General features: G+C 41.3%; 1 protein-coding gene across 1 annotated transcript; it reads left to right on the top strand.

The window, feature by feature from the left end:
- The first annotated feature begins 820 nt into the window (after window positions 1-820).
- RPS5 (ribosomal protein S5) lies at window positions 821-12476 on the top strand. Its single transcript, XM_066570748.1, has 6 exons — window positions 821-900; window positions 2043-2148; window positions 5357-5566; window positions 7008-7136; window positions 9979-10077; window positions 12337-12476. Exons 2-6 carry the CDS (start codon window positions 2044-2046, stop codon window positions 12403-12405), a joined length of 612 nt encoding a protein of 203 aa, XP_066426845.1. The 5' UTR covers window positions 821-900; window position 2043; the 3' UTR covers window positions 12406-12476.
- Window positions 12477-14232: the final 1756 nt, after the last annotated feature.

The following is a 14232-nucleotide window of genomic DNA, read 5'->3' as shown; positions in this document are numbered from 1 at the left end:
GGGATTTTAAAAATTGTTTGGGGGATTTTAGGGTGGATTTTTGGGGGGATATTTTGGGGACTTTTTTGGTGATTATTTTCTTATTTTGAGGGCGAATTTGGGAGGATTTTGGATTGATTTTTGGGCGTCTTTTTTTGATTTTTCTGGGATTTTGGTGTGTATTTTTGGGAGGATTTTTAAGGAAAAATTGGGGAGGGATCCTGGAATATTTTCGGGGATTTTTAGCTGATTTTAGGGCATTTTTTGCCTTTTTTTTTTAATTTATTTTTTTTAATTTTTGAGTGGTTTTCAGAGGAGATTTTTGGGGGATTTTTTGGAGATTTTTGAGAGGAATTTTGAGAGATTTTGGGTGCGGAGGGGTCTGGGGGGGTCAATTTTGGCGACCCCAAAATGTTCCCAAATGGGGGGGTGGTCCCGCCTAAATCATCCTAGCAACACCTGACGTCACAAACTCCGCGAGCCGTGATTGGTCAGCCCCCCTCGGCCTCGCATAATGAGTGTCCTCCCATTCCACGTCCACGCGTGAGCGGCCATTTCCCACCGCGTGTCACCCTCAGACCTCTGTGTCCTCTCTTTGTCACCTTTTTGTCACCTTTTTGTCACTTCTGCTCGTGTTTTTACCCCTCTAAAGCGTCCATTTCCCCCCCACGCGTGTTTTTACCCCCTTATAACCAACCCCGGCGGCCTCTGAGGCGAATGCCCGTAACAAACATGGCGGCCGCGTCCGTAACATCGCTACAGCGCGTGCGCAATATAGGGAGGTGGGCGGGAAGACGGAAGTAGTTTTCCGTACAGCAAAACTGCGCATGCGTCGCCGGAAGTGAACCCTGCCCGCTATATAAGGGGCCGGGAAGCCCCGTAGCGCTCTTTTTGCCGAGTCGGAGAAGAAGGAGCCGCCATGTGAGCGGGGGAGCGCGGGGAAAAACAGGCATTTTTCTGGGAAAAATGGGATTTATGAGGGAAAAAATGGGATTTGTGAGGGGAAAATAGGGATGGGGAAGGTGGCGGGGTGGGAATTTGGGCGGTGAGAGCCGGAAAAAGGGGAAAAATGGAGATGGGAGCGGTGGGGGGTGGCAGCGGCCATGAGGGGAAGGGGGGGGAAGCGGCGGTCTCGGTTTTTTTAATTTGGTTTTAAATTACAAGGTTGGGTTGGGATTATTGGGATTGGGGGGTTTAGGGAGGGAAAAGGGGGATTGGGAAAAGGTTGAGGGGAAAAAGGGGGAATAAGAATCGGAAATGAGGGAAAATAGTGGGGAAATGGGATTTAGAGGGGAGGGGGGAATCGGAAATAAAGGATCCAGAATGGGGGAAAAATTGTCCAGAGAAGGAAAAGATGGGTTTAGAGTGGGAAAAATGGAAATAATAGTGGGAAAAGAGAATCTAGAGAGGAAAAAAGGGATTCAGAGTGAGAAAAATTAGGATGTGGAGCTGGAAAAGGAGGTTCCCGATGGAAAACTAGGATCCCAACATTTCCCCACTTTTTCTTTTCCTTCCTTTTCCCAACTTTCTCCTCTTTGTTCTCCCATTTTTTCCTCACTTTTTCTCACTTTTTTCCCCCATTTTCTGCATTTTTTCCTCACTTTTCTTTCCCTTTTCCCCCCATTTTCCCCGCTTTTTCGCCTCTTTTCCCACACATTTCCCCCCATTTTTCCCACTTTTCCCCCACATTTTTCCCCTTTTCACCCACTTTTCCCCCCACTTTTCCTCCACTTTCCCCCCACATTTCCCCCCACTTTTCCTCCACTTTTCCCCCCACATTTTCCCCCACTTTTCCCACACTTTTTCCCCCATTTTTCCCACTTTACCCCCACATTCCCCCCTTTTCCCCATCATTTTTTCCACTTTTTTCCCCTTTTTTTCCCCCCATTTTTCTGCATTTTCCCCCGCTTTTCTTTCTCTTTTTTCCCCCATTTTCCCCCCATTTTTTCCACTTTTCCCCCCATTTTTTCTCACATTTCCCCCATATTTTTTCCCTCTTTCCCCCCCTTTTTCCCCCTCCTTTCCCCACAAATTTTTCCCATTTTTCCCGTTTTTTCCCCCAGAATGACGGACTGGGAAACGGCTCCAGCGGTGACGGAGACCCCGGACATCAAATTGTTCGGGAAATGGAGCACGGACGACGTCCAGATCAACGACATCTCCCTGCAGGTGGGGCTCCCAAAATTCCCAAAAATTCCTAAAATTTGGGATTCAGGAGCACCAAAACCAAGCCCAAAATTCCCCCAAAAATTTGGAATCACAGTAAAAGAAAAATTCCCAAAGAGCTCCTTCACTCCACTTTGAATCAATGAAAAATATTTGAATTTTTTTGGCATTTTTACGCTATTTGAGCCAGAAATCCGGGATTTTTCAGGGTTTTGACCCCAAAACTGACCCCAAAACTCCCCAAATTTGGGATTCAGGAGCACCAAAACCAATCCCAAAATTCCCCAAAAAATTTGGAATCACAGTCAAGGAAAAATTCACCACGAATTCCTTGACTCCACCTTAACGCCATAGGAAATAATGGGAATTTTCACCCAATTGGAGCGAAAATTTGGGGATTTTTCAGGGTTTTGACCCCAAAATTCCTAAAATTTGGGATTCAGGAGCACCAAAACCAAGCCCAAAATTCCCCCAAAAATTTGGAATCACAGTAAAAGAAAAATTCCCAAAGAGCTCCTTCACTCCACTTTGAATCAATGAAAAATATTTCAATTTTTATGGCATTTTTACGCTATTTGAGCCAGAAATCCGGGATTTTTCAGGGTTTTGACCCCAAAACTGACCCCAAAATTCCCAAATTTTGTTATTTCCAGGATTACATCGCCGTGAAGGAGAAATTCCCCAAGTACCTCCCTCACTCCACATTAACTCAATAGCAAATATTTCAATTTTAATGGGATTTTTATGGGATTTGAGCTAAAATTTTGGGATTTTTGAGGCTTTTGACCCCAAAACTCCCAAAATTTGGGATTTCCAGGATTACATCACAATGAAGGAGAAATTCCCCAAGAGCTCCTTCACTCCGCTTCAACTCAATGACAAAAATTCCAATTTTCATGGGATTTTTATGGGATTTTTACGCGATTTGAGCTGGAATTTCGGGATTTTTCAGGGTTTTGACCCCAAAAGTGACCCCAAATTTTGGGATTTGCAGGATTACATCGCAGTGAAAGAGAAATTCCCCAAGAGCTCCTTCACTCCGCTTCAACTCAATGAAAAATATTCCAATTTTTACGCGATTTGAGCCGGAATTTCGCGATTTTTCCGGGTTTTGACCCCAAAACTGACCCCAAAACCCCCCAAATTTTGGGATTTCCAGGATTCCATCTCAGTACAGGAAAAATTCCCCAAGAGCTCCTTCACTCCGCTTCAACTCAATGGCAAAAATTCCAAATTTCATGGGATTTTTATGGGATTTTTATGGGATTTGAGCCAAAAATCCGGGATTTTTTTGGGTTTTGACCCCAAAAGTGACCCCGAATTTTGGGATTTGCAGGATTACATCGCCGTGAAGGAGAAATACGCCAAGTACCTCCCTCACTCCACATTAACTCAATGGCAAATATTGGAATTTTAATGGGATTTTTATGGGATTTGAGCAAAAATTTTGGGATTTTTGAGGCTTTTGACCCCAAAATTCCCCAAATTTTGTGATTTCCAGGATTACATCAAAATGAAGGAGAAATACGCCAAGAGCTCCTTAACTCCGCTTTAATTAAATGACAAAAATTGGAATTTTTATGGGATTTTTTATGGGATTTTTACGCAATTTGAGCAAAAATTTCGGGATTTTTTTGGGTTTTGACCCCGAATTTTGGATTTGCAGGATTACATCACAACGAAGGAGAAATTCCCCAAGGGCTCCTTCACTCCGCTTCAACTCAATGACAAATATTGGATTTTTTATGGGATTTTTACAGGATCTGAGCTAAAATTTTGGGATTTTTCAGGGTTTTGACCCCAAAACTGACCCCAAATTTTCTGAAATTCCCAATTTTTTAGGATTACATCACAATGAAGGAGAAATTCCCCAAGAGCTCCTTCAATCCACTTAAACTCAATGAAAAAAAAATTTGAATTTTAACGGGATTTTTATGAGATTTGAGCTAAAATTTCGCGATTTTTCAGGGTTTTCACCCCAAAACTGACCCCAAAACTCCCCGAATTTTGGGATTTGCAGGATTCCATCTCAGTACAGGAAAAATTCCTCAAGAGCTCCTTAACTCTGCTTTAACTCAATGACAAAAATTCCAATTTTCATGGGATTTTTATGGGATTTTTACGGGATTTGAGCTAAAATTTCGGGATTTTTTTGGGTTTTGACCCCAAATTTTGTGATTTTCAGGATTACATCGCCGTGAAGCAGAAATTCCCCAAGAGCTCCTTCAATCCACTTTAACTCAATGGCAAATATTGGAATTTTCATGGGATTTTTATGGGATTTTTATGCGATTTGAGCTGGAATTTTGGGATTTTTCAGGGTTTTCACCCCAAAACTGACCCCAAATTTTGGGATTTTCAGGATTACATCTCAGTAAAGGAGAAATTCCCCAAGAGCTCCTTCACTCTGCTTTAACTCAATGAAAAATATTCCAATTTTTATGCGATTTGAGCCGGAATTTCGCGATTTTTCAGGGTTTTCACCCCAAAAGTGACCCCAAAACCCCCGAAATTTTGGGATTTCCAGGATTACATCACAATGAAGGAAAAAATCACCAAGGGCTCCTTCACTCCGCTTTAACTCAATGACAAAAATTCCAATTTTGACCCAATTTGAGCCGGAATTTGGGGATTTTTCAGGGTTTTGACCCCAAAACTGACCCCAAATTTTGGGATTTCCAGGATTACATCTCAGTAAAGGAAAAATTCCTCAAGGGCTCCTTAACTCCGCTTTAACTCAATGGCAAAAATTCCAATTTTCATGGGGTTTTTATGGGATTTTTACGGGATTTGAGCTAAAATTTCGGGATTTTTTTGGGTTTTGACCCCAAAAGTGACCCCAAAACCCCCCGAATTTTGGGATTTGCAGGATTACATCGCCGTGAAGGAGAAATTCCCCAAGTACCTCCCTCACTCGGCATTAACTCAATGGCAAATATTGGAATTTTAATGGGATTTTTATGGGATTTGAGCAAAAATTTTGGGATTTTTGAGGCTTTTGACCCCAAAATTCCCCAAATTTTGGGATTTCCAGGATTACATCACAATGAAGGAGAAATAGACAAAGAACTCCTTAACTCCGCTTTAACTCAATGACAAAAATTCCAATTTTCATGGGATTTTTATGGGATTTTTATGGGATTTGAGCTAAAATTTCGGGATTTTTTTGGGTTTTGACCCCAAAAGTGACCCCGAATTTTGGGATTTGCAGGATTACATCGCCGTGAAGGAGAAATACGCCAAGTACCTGCCGCACTCCGCCGGCCGCTACGCCGCCAAGCGCTTCCGCAAGGCGCAGTGCCCGATCGTGGAGCGCCTGACCAACTCCATGATGATGCACGGCCGCAACAACGGCAAGAAGCTGATGACGGTGAGGATCGTCAAACACGCCTTCGAAATCATCCACCTGCTCACTGGGGAGGTGAGGAAATCCAAAAAATGGGGGAAAATGGGGAAAATGGGAAAAAACCCCGTGAAAAACGGTGAAAAAATGGGGATTTTAGGGGGAAAAACGGTGAAAAAATGGGATTTTTAGGGGGAAAAATGAGATTTTTAGGGGGAAAAACGGTGAAAAAATGAGATTTTTAGGTGGAAAAATGGGGGGAAAATGGGATTTTTAGGGGGAAAAATGTGATTTTTTTTAGGTGGACAAAAAATGGGAATTTTAGGGAAAAATGAGGAAAAAAATGGGAATTTTAGGGAAAAATGAGGAAAAAAATGGGAATTTTAGTGGGGAAAAATGGGAATTTTAGGGGGGAAAATGGGGGAAGATCCAGATTTTTTTTATGAGGAAGTAAAGGGAATTTTAGGAGAAAAATGAGGGAGAAGAAATGGGAATTTTAGGAGGGAAAATGGGATTTTTAGGGGTGAAAATGGGGATTTGAGGGGGAATAATGGGAAGAAGCTGATGAGGGTGAGGATGGTGAAACACGGCTGTGAAATCATCCAGCTGCTCACTGGGGAGGTGAGGAAATCCAAAAAATGGGGAAAATGGGAAAAAACCCCGCGAAAAACGGTGAAAAAATGGGGATTTTAGGCAAAAAAATGATGATTTTAGGTGGAAAAATGGGATTTTTAGGGGGAAAAATGGGGGGAAAATGGGATTTTTAGGGGAAAAAAGGGGGTTTTTTTAGGTGGACGAAAAATGGGAATTTTAGGGAAAAATGAGGGAAAAAATGGGAAAACGCCCGATTTTTTAAGGGGGAAAAGTGAAGGAAAAATGGGGTTTTTAGGGGGAAAAATGGGGAAAAAATGGGATTATTAAGGGGAAGAAAATGGGATTTTTAAGGAGAAAAAAAGGGATTTTTAATGGGAAAAAAATGGGGTTTTTAAGGGGAAAAATGGGATTTTTAATGGGAAAAAAAAAGGGATTTTTATGGGGGAAAAATGGGATTTTTATGGGGAAAAATGGGATTTTTAATGAGAAAAATGGGATTTTTATGGGGCAAAAATGGGATTTTTATGGGGGAAAATGGGATTTTTAATGGGAAAAAAATGGGGTTTTAAGGGGAAAAAATGGGATTTTTAAGGGGAAAAAATGGGATTTTTAATGGGAAAAAAAGGGATTTTTATGGGGGAAAAATGGGATTTTTATGGGGCAAAAATGGGATTTTTATGGGGGAAAAATGGGATTTTTATGGGGCAAAAATGGGATTTTTATGGGGCAAAAATGGGATTTTTATGGGCAAAAATGGGATTCTTAATGGGGAAAAATGGGATTTTTAATGGGGAAAAAAATGGGATTTTTAAGGGGAAAAAATGGGATTTTCGGGGGAAAATCAGGTTTGCAAAGCCAGAGAAGAAAAAACCATTTAGGGGCTGAATTTTTGGGTGCAATTCCCCGATTTCCTGGGCTTTTCCAGAACCCCCTGCAGGTTTTGGTCAACGCCATCATCAACTCCGGGCCCCGCGAGGATTCCACGCGCATCGGCCGCGCCGGCACCGTGCGCAGGCAGGCCGTGGATGTGTCCCCTCTGCGCAGGGTCAACCAGGTAAAAACCCAAAAATTCCAACATTTCCAACGTTCCAACCATTCCCAACATTTCCCCCTTTTTTCCCCTTTTTTCCTGATTTTTTCCCTTTTTTTCTGATTTTTTTCCCATTTTTTTCCCTTTTTTTTTGCATTTTTTTCTGATTTTTCTCTGATTTTTCCCGATTTTTTCCCTGATTTTTCTCTCATTTTTCCCTCATTTTTTCTCATATTTTTAACACATTTTTTCCACATTTTCCTCCCATTTTTATTCCCATTTATTCCCATTTTTTGCCCATTTTTTGAGGGATTTTTCCCCATTTTTCCCCATCCCCATCGGCCGCGCTGGCACCGTGCGCAGGCAGGCCGTGGATGTGTCCCCTCTGCGCAGGGTCAACCAGGTAAAAACCACCCAAAAATTCCAAAATTCCAACATTCCAACCATTCCCAACTTTTCCCCCTTTTTTCCCCTTTTTTCCCTGATTTTTTCCCATTTTTTTCCCTTTTTTTTTGCATTTTTTCATCAATTTTTTGGCATTTTCCGCCATTTTTTACTCCATTTTTCCCCCTTTTTTTTGCATTTTTTCCCCTTTTCTTTTTCCATTTTTTCTCCCCATTTTCCCCCATTTTTATTCCATTTTCCCCCATTTTTTCCCATTTTTTGGGGATTTTTCCCCATTTCCCCATTCCCCACGGCACCGTGCGCAGGCAGGCCGTGGATGTGTCCCCTCTGCGCAGGCTCAACCAGGTAAAAACCCCAAAAATTCCAACATTCCAACCATTCCCAACATTTCCCCTTTTTTCCTGATTTTTTTCCGTTTTTTTCCCATTTTTTTCTGATTTTTTTCCGATTTTTTTACGATTTTTTTCCGATTTTTTCCGATTTTTCTCCAATTTTTTCCTGACTTTTTTCATATTTTTACCACATTTTTTTCCACATTTTCCCCCCATTTTTATTCCCATTTTTTTCCTTTTTTGGGGTTTTTTTTCACCCTTTTTTTGGGCATTTTTTGCCCATTTTTGAGGGATTTTTCCCCATTTTCCCCATCCCCATCGGCCGCGCCGGCACCGTGCGCAGGCAGGCCGTGGATGTGTCCCCTCTGCGCAGGCTCAACCAGGTAAAAACCCCAAAAATTCCAACATTTCCAACGTTCCAACCATTCCCAACATTTCCCCCTTTTTTCCCCTTTTTTCCCTGATTTTTTCCCTTTTTTTTCTGATTTTTTTTCCCATTTTTTTCCCTTTTTTTTTGCATTTTTTTCTGATTTTTCTCTGATTTTTCCCGATTTTTTCCCTGATTTTTCTCTCATTTTTCCCTCATTTTTCTCATATTTTTAACACATTTTTTCCACATTTTCCTCCCATTTTTATTCCCATTTATTCCCATTTTTTGCCCATTTTTTGAGGGATTTTTCCCCATTTTCCCCATCCCCATCGGCCGCGCCGGCACCGTGCGCAGGCAGGCCGTGGATGTGTCCCCTCTGCGCAGGGTCAACCAGGTAAAACCCACCCAGAATATTCCAAATTCACCAAAATCCAACATTCCCAACATTTCCCCTTCATTTCCCCTTTTTTTCCTGATTTTTTCCCTTTTTTTTTCTGATTTTTTTCCGATTTTTTTCCGATTTTTTTCCGATTTTTCTCTCATTTTTCTCTCATTTTTCCTGATTTTTTTCCTGATTTTTACCACATTTTTTCCACATTTCCCCCCCATTTTTATTCCCATTTTTCCCATTCTTTGGGTATTTTTTGCTCTTTTTCTGGGCATTTTTTCCCCATTTTTTGGGGTATTTTTCCCCATTTCCCCATTCCCCACAGCACCGTGCGCAGGCAGGCCGTGGATGTGTCCCCTCTGCGCAGGCTCAACCAGGTAAAAACCCCACAAAAATTCCAAAATTCCAACATTGCAAACATTCCCAACATTTCCCCCTTTTTTCCCATTTTTTCCCCTTTTTTTCTGATTTTTTTCCTGATTTTTTCCTGATTTTTTGCCTATTTTTCCTGATTTTTTCCCATTTTTAATGCAATTTTTCCCTGATTTTTTCCCTTTTTTCCACCATTTTTCCTGATTTTTTCCCCATTTTTAATGCAATTTTTTTTGTATTTTATCCCCATTTTTTCTCCATTTTTCCCATTTCTTCCCCATTTTTTCCCTTGTTTTTCCCCCCATTTTTTCTGATTTTTTCCCATTTTTAATGCAATTTTTTGGTATTTTTGCCCCATTTTTTGGCATTTTCCTCACATTTTTTCCCCCTTTTCTCCCTTTCTTTTTTCATTTCCTTCCTCATTTATTCATCTTTTTATTTTTTCCCTTTTTCTTCAATTTTTTTGTCATTTTCTGCCATTTTTCACTCCATTTTCCCCTCTTTTTTTTGCATTTTTCCGCCTTTTTTACTCCATTTTTTCTCCCCATTTTTCCCCATTTTCTCTCAATTTCCCCCCATTTTTATTACATTTCTCCCTCATTTTTTTCCAAAATTCCCAATTTTCCCCAAAATTCCCATTGTTTTTCCCCATTTTCCCTCCCAAAATTCCCAGTTTTCCCCCTACAATTCCCATTTTCCCCCCATTTTCCCCCCATTTTTTTCTCATTTTTCCTGGGGTTTTTCCCCCAAAATTCCCAATCTTTCCACCCACTTCCTCTTTACTTCCCCCCCCAAAATTCCCATTATTTTTCCCCATTTTTTCTCATTTTTCTCTCATCTTTTGCCCCCAAAATTCCCATTTTCCCCCCGATTTTTCACCATTTTTTCTGGGTTTTTTTTCCCAAATATTCCCAATTTTTTTCCCAAAAATTCCCATTATTTCCCCCCATTTTTTCCCCATTTTCCCCCCAAAATCCCAGGATTATTTGGATTTTCCAGGCCATCTGGCTGCTGTGCACGGGCGCTCGTGAAGCCGCCTTCAGGAACATCAAAACCATCGCTGAGTGCTTGGCCGACGAACTCATCAACGCTGCCAAGGTGGGGAACCCCAAAATCCCCAAAAATCCCCCAAAATCCCCCAAATTCCACCCAAAATCCCCAAAAACCCCCCAAATTCCACCCAAAATCCCCAAAAATCCACCCAAAATCCCAAAAATCCACCCAAAATCCCCCCAAAATCCCCCAAAATCCACCCAAAATCCCCCAAATTCCACCCAAAATCGCCAAAAATCCCCAAAAATCCACCCAAAATCCACCCAAAACCACAAATTCGACCCAAAATCCCCAAAAATCCACCCAAACCCCCCAAATTCCCCCCAAAACCACAAATTCCACCCAAAATTCCCCAAATTCCACCCAAAATCCACCCAAAATCCCCAAAAATCCACCCAAAATCCCCAAAAATCCACCCAAAATCCACCCAAAATCCACACAAAATCCCCCAAATTCCACCCAAAATCCACCCAAAATCCCCAAAAATCCACCCAAAATCCACCCAAAATCCACCCAAAAATCCACCCAAAATCCCCAAATTCCACCCAAAATCCACCCAAAATCCACCCAAAACCCCCAAATTCCACCCAAAATCCCCAAAAATCCACCCAAAATCCCCAAAAATCCACCCAAAATCCACCCAAAATCCCCCAAATTCCACCCAAAATCCACCCAAAAATCCACCCAAAATCCCCAAAAATCCACCCAAAATCCCCCAAAAATCCACCCAAAATCCCCAAATTCCACCCAAAATCCCCCAAATTCCACCCAAAATCCCCAAAAATCCACCCAAAATCCCCAAAAATCCACCCAAAATCCCCAAAAATCCACCCAAATTCCACCCAAAATCCCCAAAAATCCCCAAAAATCCACCCAAAATCCCCAAAAATCCACCCAAAATCCACCCAAAATCCCCCAAATTCCACCCAAAATCCACCCAAAAATCCACCCAAAATCCCCAAATTCCACCCAAAATCCCCCAAATTCCACCCAAAATCCCCAAATTCCACCCAAAATCCCCCAAATTCCACCCAAATTCCACCCAAAATCCCCAAATTCCACCCAAAATCCCCAAATTCCACCCAAATTCCACCCAAAATTTCCCCAAATCCCACCCAAAATCCCCAAATTTTCTCCCAAATTTTTCCCCCAAATTCCCCAAAAATTTCCCTCCAAATTCCCAATTTTCCTCCTCAAATCCCCATTTTTTCCCCAAAATTCCCCATTTTCCCCCCATTTTTCCCCCATTATTTCCCCCTAAATTCCCCAAAATTTCCCCCAAAATTTCCCTCCAAAATTCCCAATTTTCCCCTAAAATCCCCATTTTTTCCCCCAAATTTCACCATTTTCACCCCCAAACCCCAAATTTCACCCCAAATCCCCAAATTTTCCCAAAATTCCCAAAAATTTCCCCCAGGTTTCCAATTTTCCCCCTCAAATTCCCATTTTAACCCCAAAATTCCCCATTTTCCCCCATTATTTCCCCCTAAATTCCCCCAAATTTTTCCCCAAATTCCCCCAAATTTTCCCCCAAATTCCCCAAATTTTTCCCCCAGAATTTCCCTCCAAAATTCCCAATTTTCCCCCTAAAATCCCCATTTTAACCCCAAATTTCCCCATTTTTTCCCCAAATTTCCCCATTTTCTTCCCCCAAACCCCAAATTTCACCCCAAATTCCCCAATTTTCCCAAAATTCCCCAAAATTCCCCCCAGGTTTCCAATTTTCCCCCTAAAATCCCCATTTTAACCCCAAAATTCCCCATTTTCCCCCATTATTTCCCCCTAAATTCCCCCAAATTTTCCCCCTAAATTCCCCCAAATTTTCCCCCTAAATTCCCCCAAATTTTTCCCCAAATTCCCCAAATTTTTCCCCAAAATTTCCCTCCAAAATTCCCAATTTTCCCCCTCAAATCCCCATTTTAACCCCAAAATTCCCCATTTTCTCCCCATTATTTCCCCCTAAATTCCCCAAAATTTCCCCCAAATTTTTCCCCCAAATTCCCACAAATTTCCCTCCAAAATTCCCAATTTTCCCCCTAAAATCCCCCGTTTTTCCCCCATTATTTCCCCCTAAATTCCCCAAAATTTCCCCCAAATTTTTCCCCAAATTCCCCCCAAATTTTTCCCCCAAATTCCCCAAAAATTTCCCTCCAAAATTCCCAATTTTCCCCAAATTTTCCCCATTTTAACCCCAAATTTCCCCATTTTTTTCCCCAATTTTCCCCATTTTCTTCCCCCAAACCCCAAATTTCACCCCAAAATTCCCCAATTTTCCCAAAATTCCCGTTTTTTCTCCCGTTTCAGGGCTCCTCCAACTCGTACGCCATCAAGAAGAAGGACGAGCTGGAGCGCGTGGCCAAATCCAACCGCTGAAAATCCCAAGAAAATCCCAATCAAATCCCAATAAAATCCCAATAAAATTCATGGATTTGGAGCAAAAGTCACCATTTGGGGCTTGTCGTTATTTTGGGAATTTTTGGGTTTATTTTACGAATTTTTGGGGGATTTTTTTAAAGGATTTTCCCCCAAAAATTCCAAAAAAAGGCCCAAAATTCCCCCCCCAAAATCCCCAAAAATTCCTTAAAAATCCCCCCAAATTCCCTAAAAAAATCCCAAAAAAATCCAAAAAATTCCCCCAAAAATTCTCTCAAAAATTCCTCAAAAAATTCCCCCAAATTCCCTCCAAAATTTCCCAGAATCTCCCAAAAATTCTAAAAAATCTGCCCCAAAATCCCCCCCAAAAATCTCCTTTTTTTCCCCCCAAAACTCCCAAATTTTCACCAAAAATTCCCCCAAAATTCCCAAGATTTCTCCTCAAAATTTTCCCCAAAATTCTCAAAATTTCCCCCAAAAAATCCCCCCCAAAATTCCCAAATTCCCTCCCAAAATTTCCCCCAAAACTCCCAAATTTTCCCCAAATTTCCCCCCAAAATTCCCAAAAATTCCCCCAAAACTCCCAAATTCCCCCAAATTCCCAAATATTCCCCAAAATTCCCAAATTTCCCCTCAAAATTCCTGAATTTTCCCAAAAATTTACAAGTCCCCCCAAAATTCCCCCCAAAATTCCCCAAATTCCCCCCCAAAATTCCCCAATTTTCCCCAAAAATTCCCAAATTTCCCCCCAAAATCCCAAATCCCCCCAGTTTTAAATCCCCCCAAAATTCCCAAATTTTCCCCAAAATTTTCCCCAAAATTCCCAATTTTTCCCCTAAAATTCCCCCCAAAATTCCCAAATTTTCCCCCAAAAATTCCCAAATCCCCCCAGTTTTAAATCCCCCCCAAAATTCCCAAATTTTCCCCAAATTTTCCCCAAAATTTCCCCCCAAAATTCCCAATTTTTCCCCAAATTTTTTCCCAAATATTCCCCCAAAATTCCCCAAATCTCCCCCCAAAATTCCCAATTTTTCCCCTAAAATTCCCCCCAAAATTCCCAAATTTCCCCAAAATTCCCAAATTTTCCCAAATTTCCCCAAATTCCCCCCAAAATCGCTCGGAGCCGTTTGGAGCCTCCAGCTCCCGATTTTATTTCATTTTATTTGGATTTTATTTGGATTTTATTGGATTTTATTTGGATTTTTTCCATCAAATTTGGGAATTCCTGAGCCCAAATCCCGAAATTCCCTCGGAATTCCGGGAATTTTCCTTGGCTGGGGGAAAATTGGGAAAAATTGGGAAATTTTGGGGGGAGAAAATTGGGAATTTTGGGATCAAAATTTGGGAATTTTGGGGGGGAAAATTGGGGATTTTTGGGGATGAAAGTTTGGGATTTTTTAGGGAAAAATTGGGAATTTTGGGGGAAAATTTAGGAAAAAAAATGGGAATTTTGGGGGATTTTTTGGGATAAAATTTGGGGATTTTGGGGGGGAAAATTTTGGGCAAAAATGGGGAATTTTGGGGGATTTTTAGGGAAAAAAATTGGGGATTTTGGGGGGCTAAATTGGGGAATTTCTTGGGATAAATTTTGGGGATTTTTGGGGGGAAATTGGAAATTCTGGGGGATTTTTGGGATAATTGTAAAAAATGGGAATTTTTGGGAGGAAAATGCAAATTTTAGGGGGAAATTGGGAATTTTTGGGGGGGAAATTTGGGAATATTTTGGGATAAAAATTGGGAATCTTGGAGGAAAATGTGGGGATTTTTGGGGATAAAATTCAGGGAATTTGGGGCAAAAATTTGGGATTTTTTTAGGGGGAAATCTCG

This window comes from Molothrus aeneus, unplaced genomic scaffold (genome assembly GCF_037042795.1).
Source record: "Molothrus aeneus isolate 106 unplaced genomic scaffold, BPBGC_Maene_1.0 scaffold_30, whole genome shotgun sequence".
In the NCBI taxonomy this organism is placed as follows: Eukaryota; Metazoa; Chordata; class Aves; order Passeriformes; family Icteridae; genus Molothrus; species Molothrus aeneus.
This window is presented reverse-complemented; position numbering and strand designations above follow the sequence as displayed.

What these genes read in the sequence shown, in the direction of transcription:
- RPS5 (XM_066570748.1), top strand. Translation starts at nt 2,044, where the DNA reads ATGACGGACTGGGAAACGGCTCCAGCGGTGACGGAGACCCCGGACATC. An exon ending in TCAACGACATCTCCCTGCAG is followed by an intron (nt 2,149 to 5,356) that starts GTGGGGCTCCCA and finishes TGGGATTTGCAG; the next exon opens with GATTACATCGCCGTGAAGGA. An exon ending in TCCACCTGCTCACTGGGGAG is followed by an intron (nt 5,567 to 7,007) that starts GTGAGGAAATCC and finishes GGGCTTTTCCAG; the next exon opens with AACCCCCTGCAGGTTTTGGT.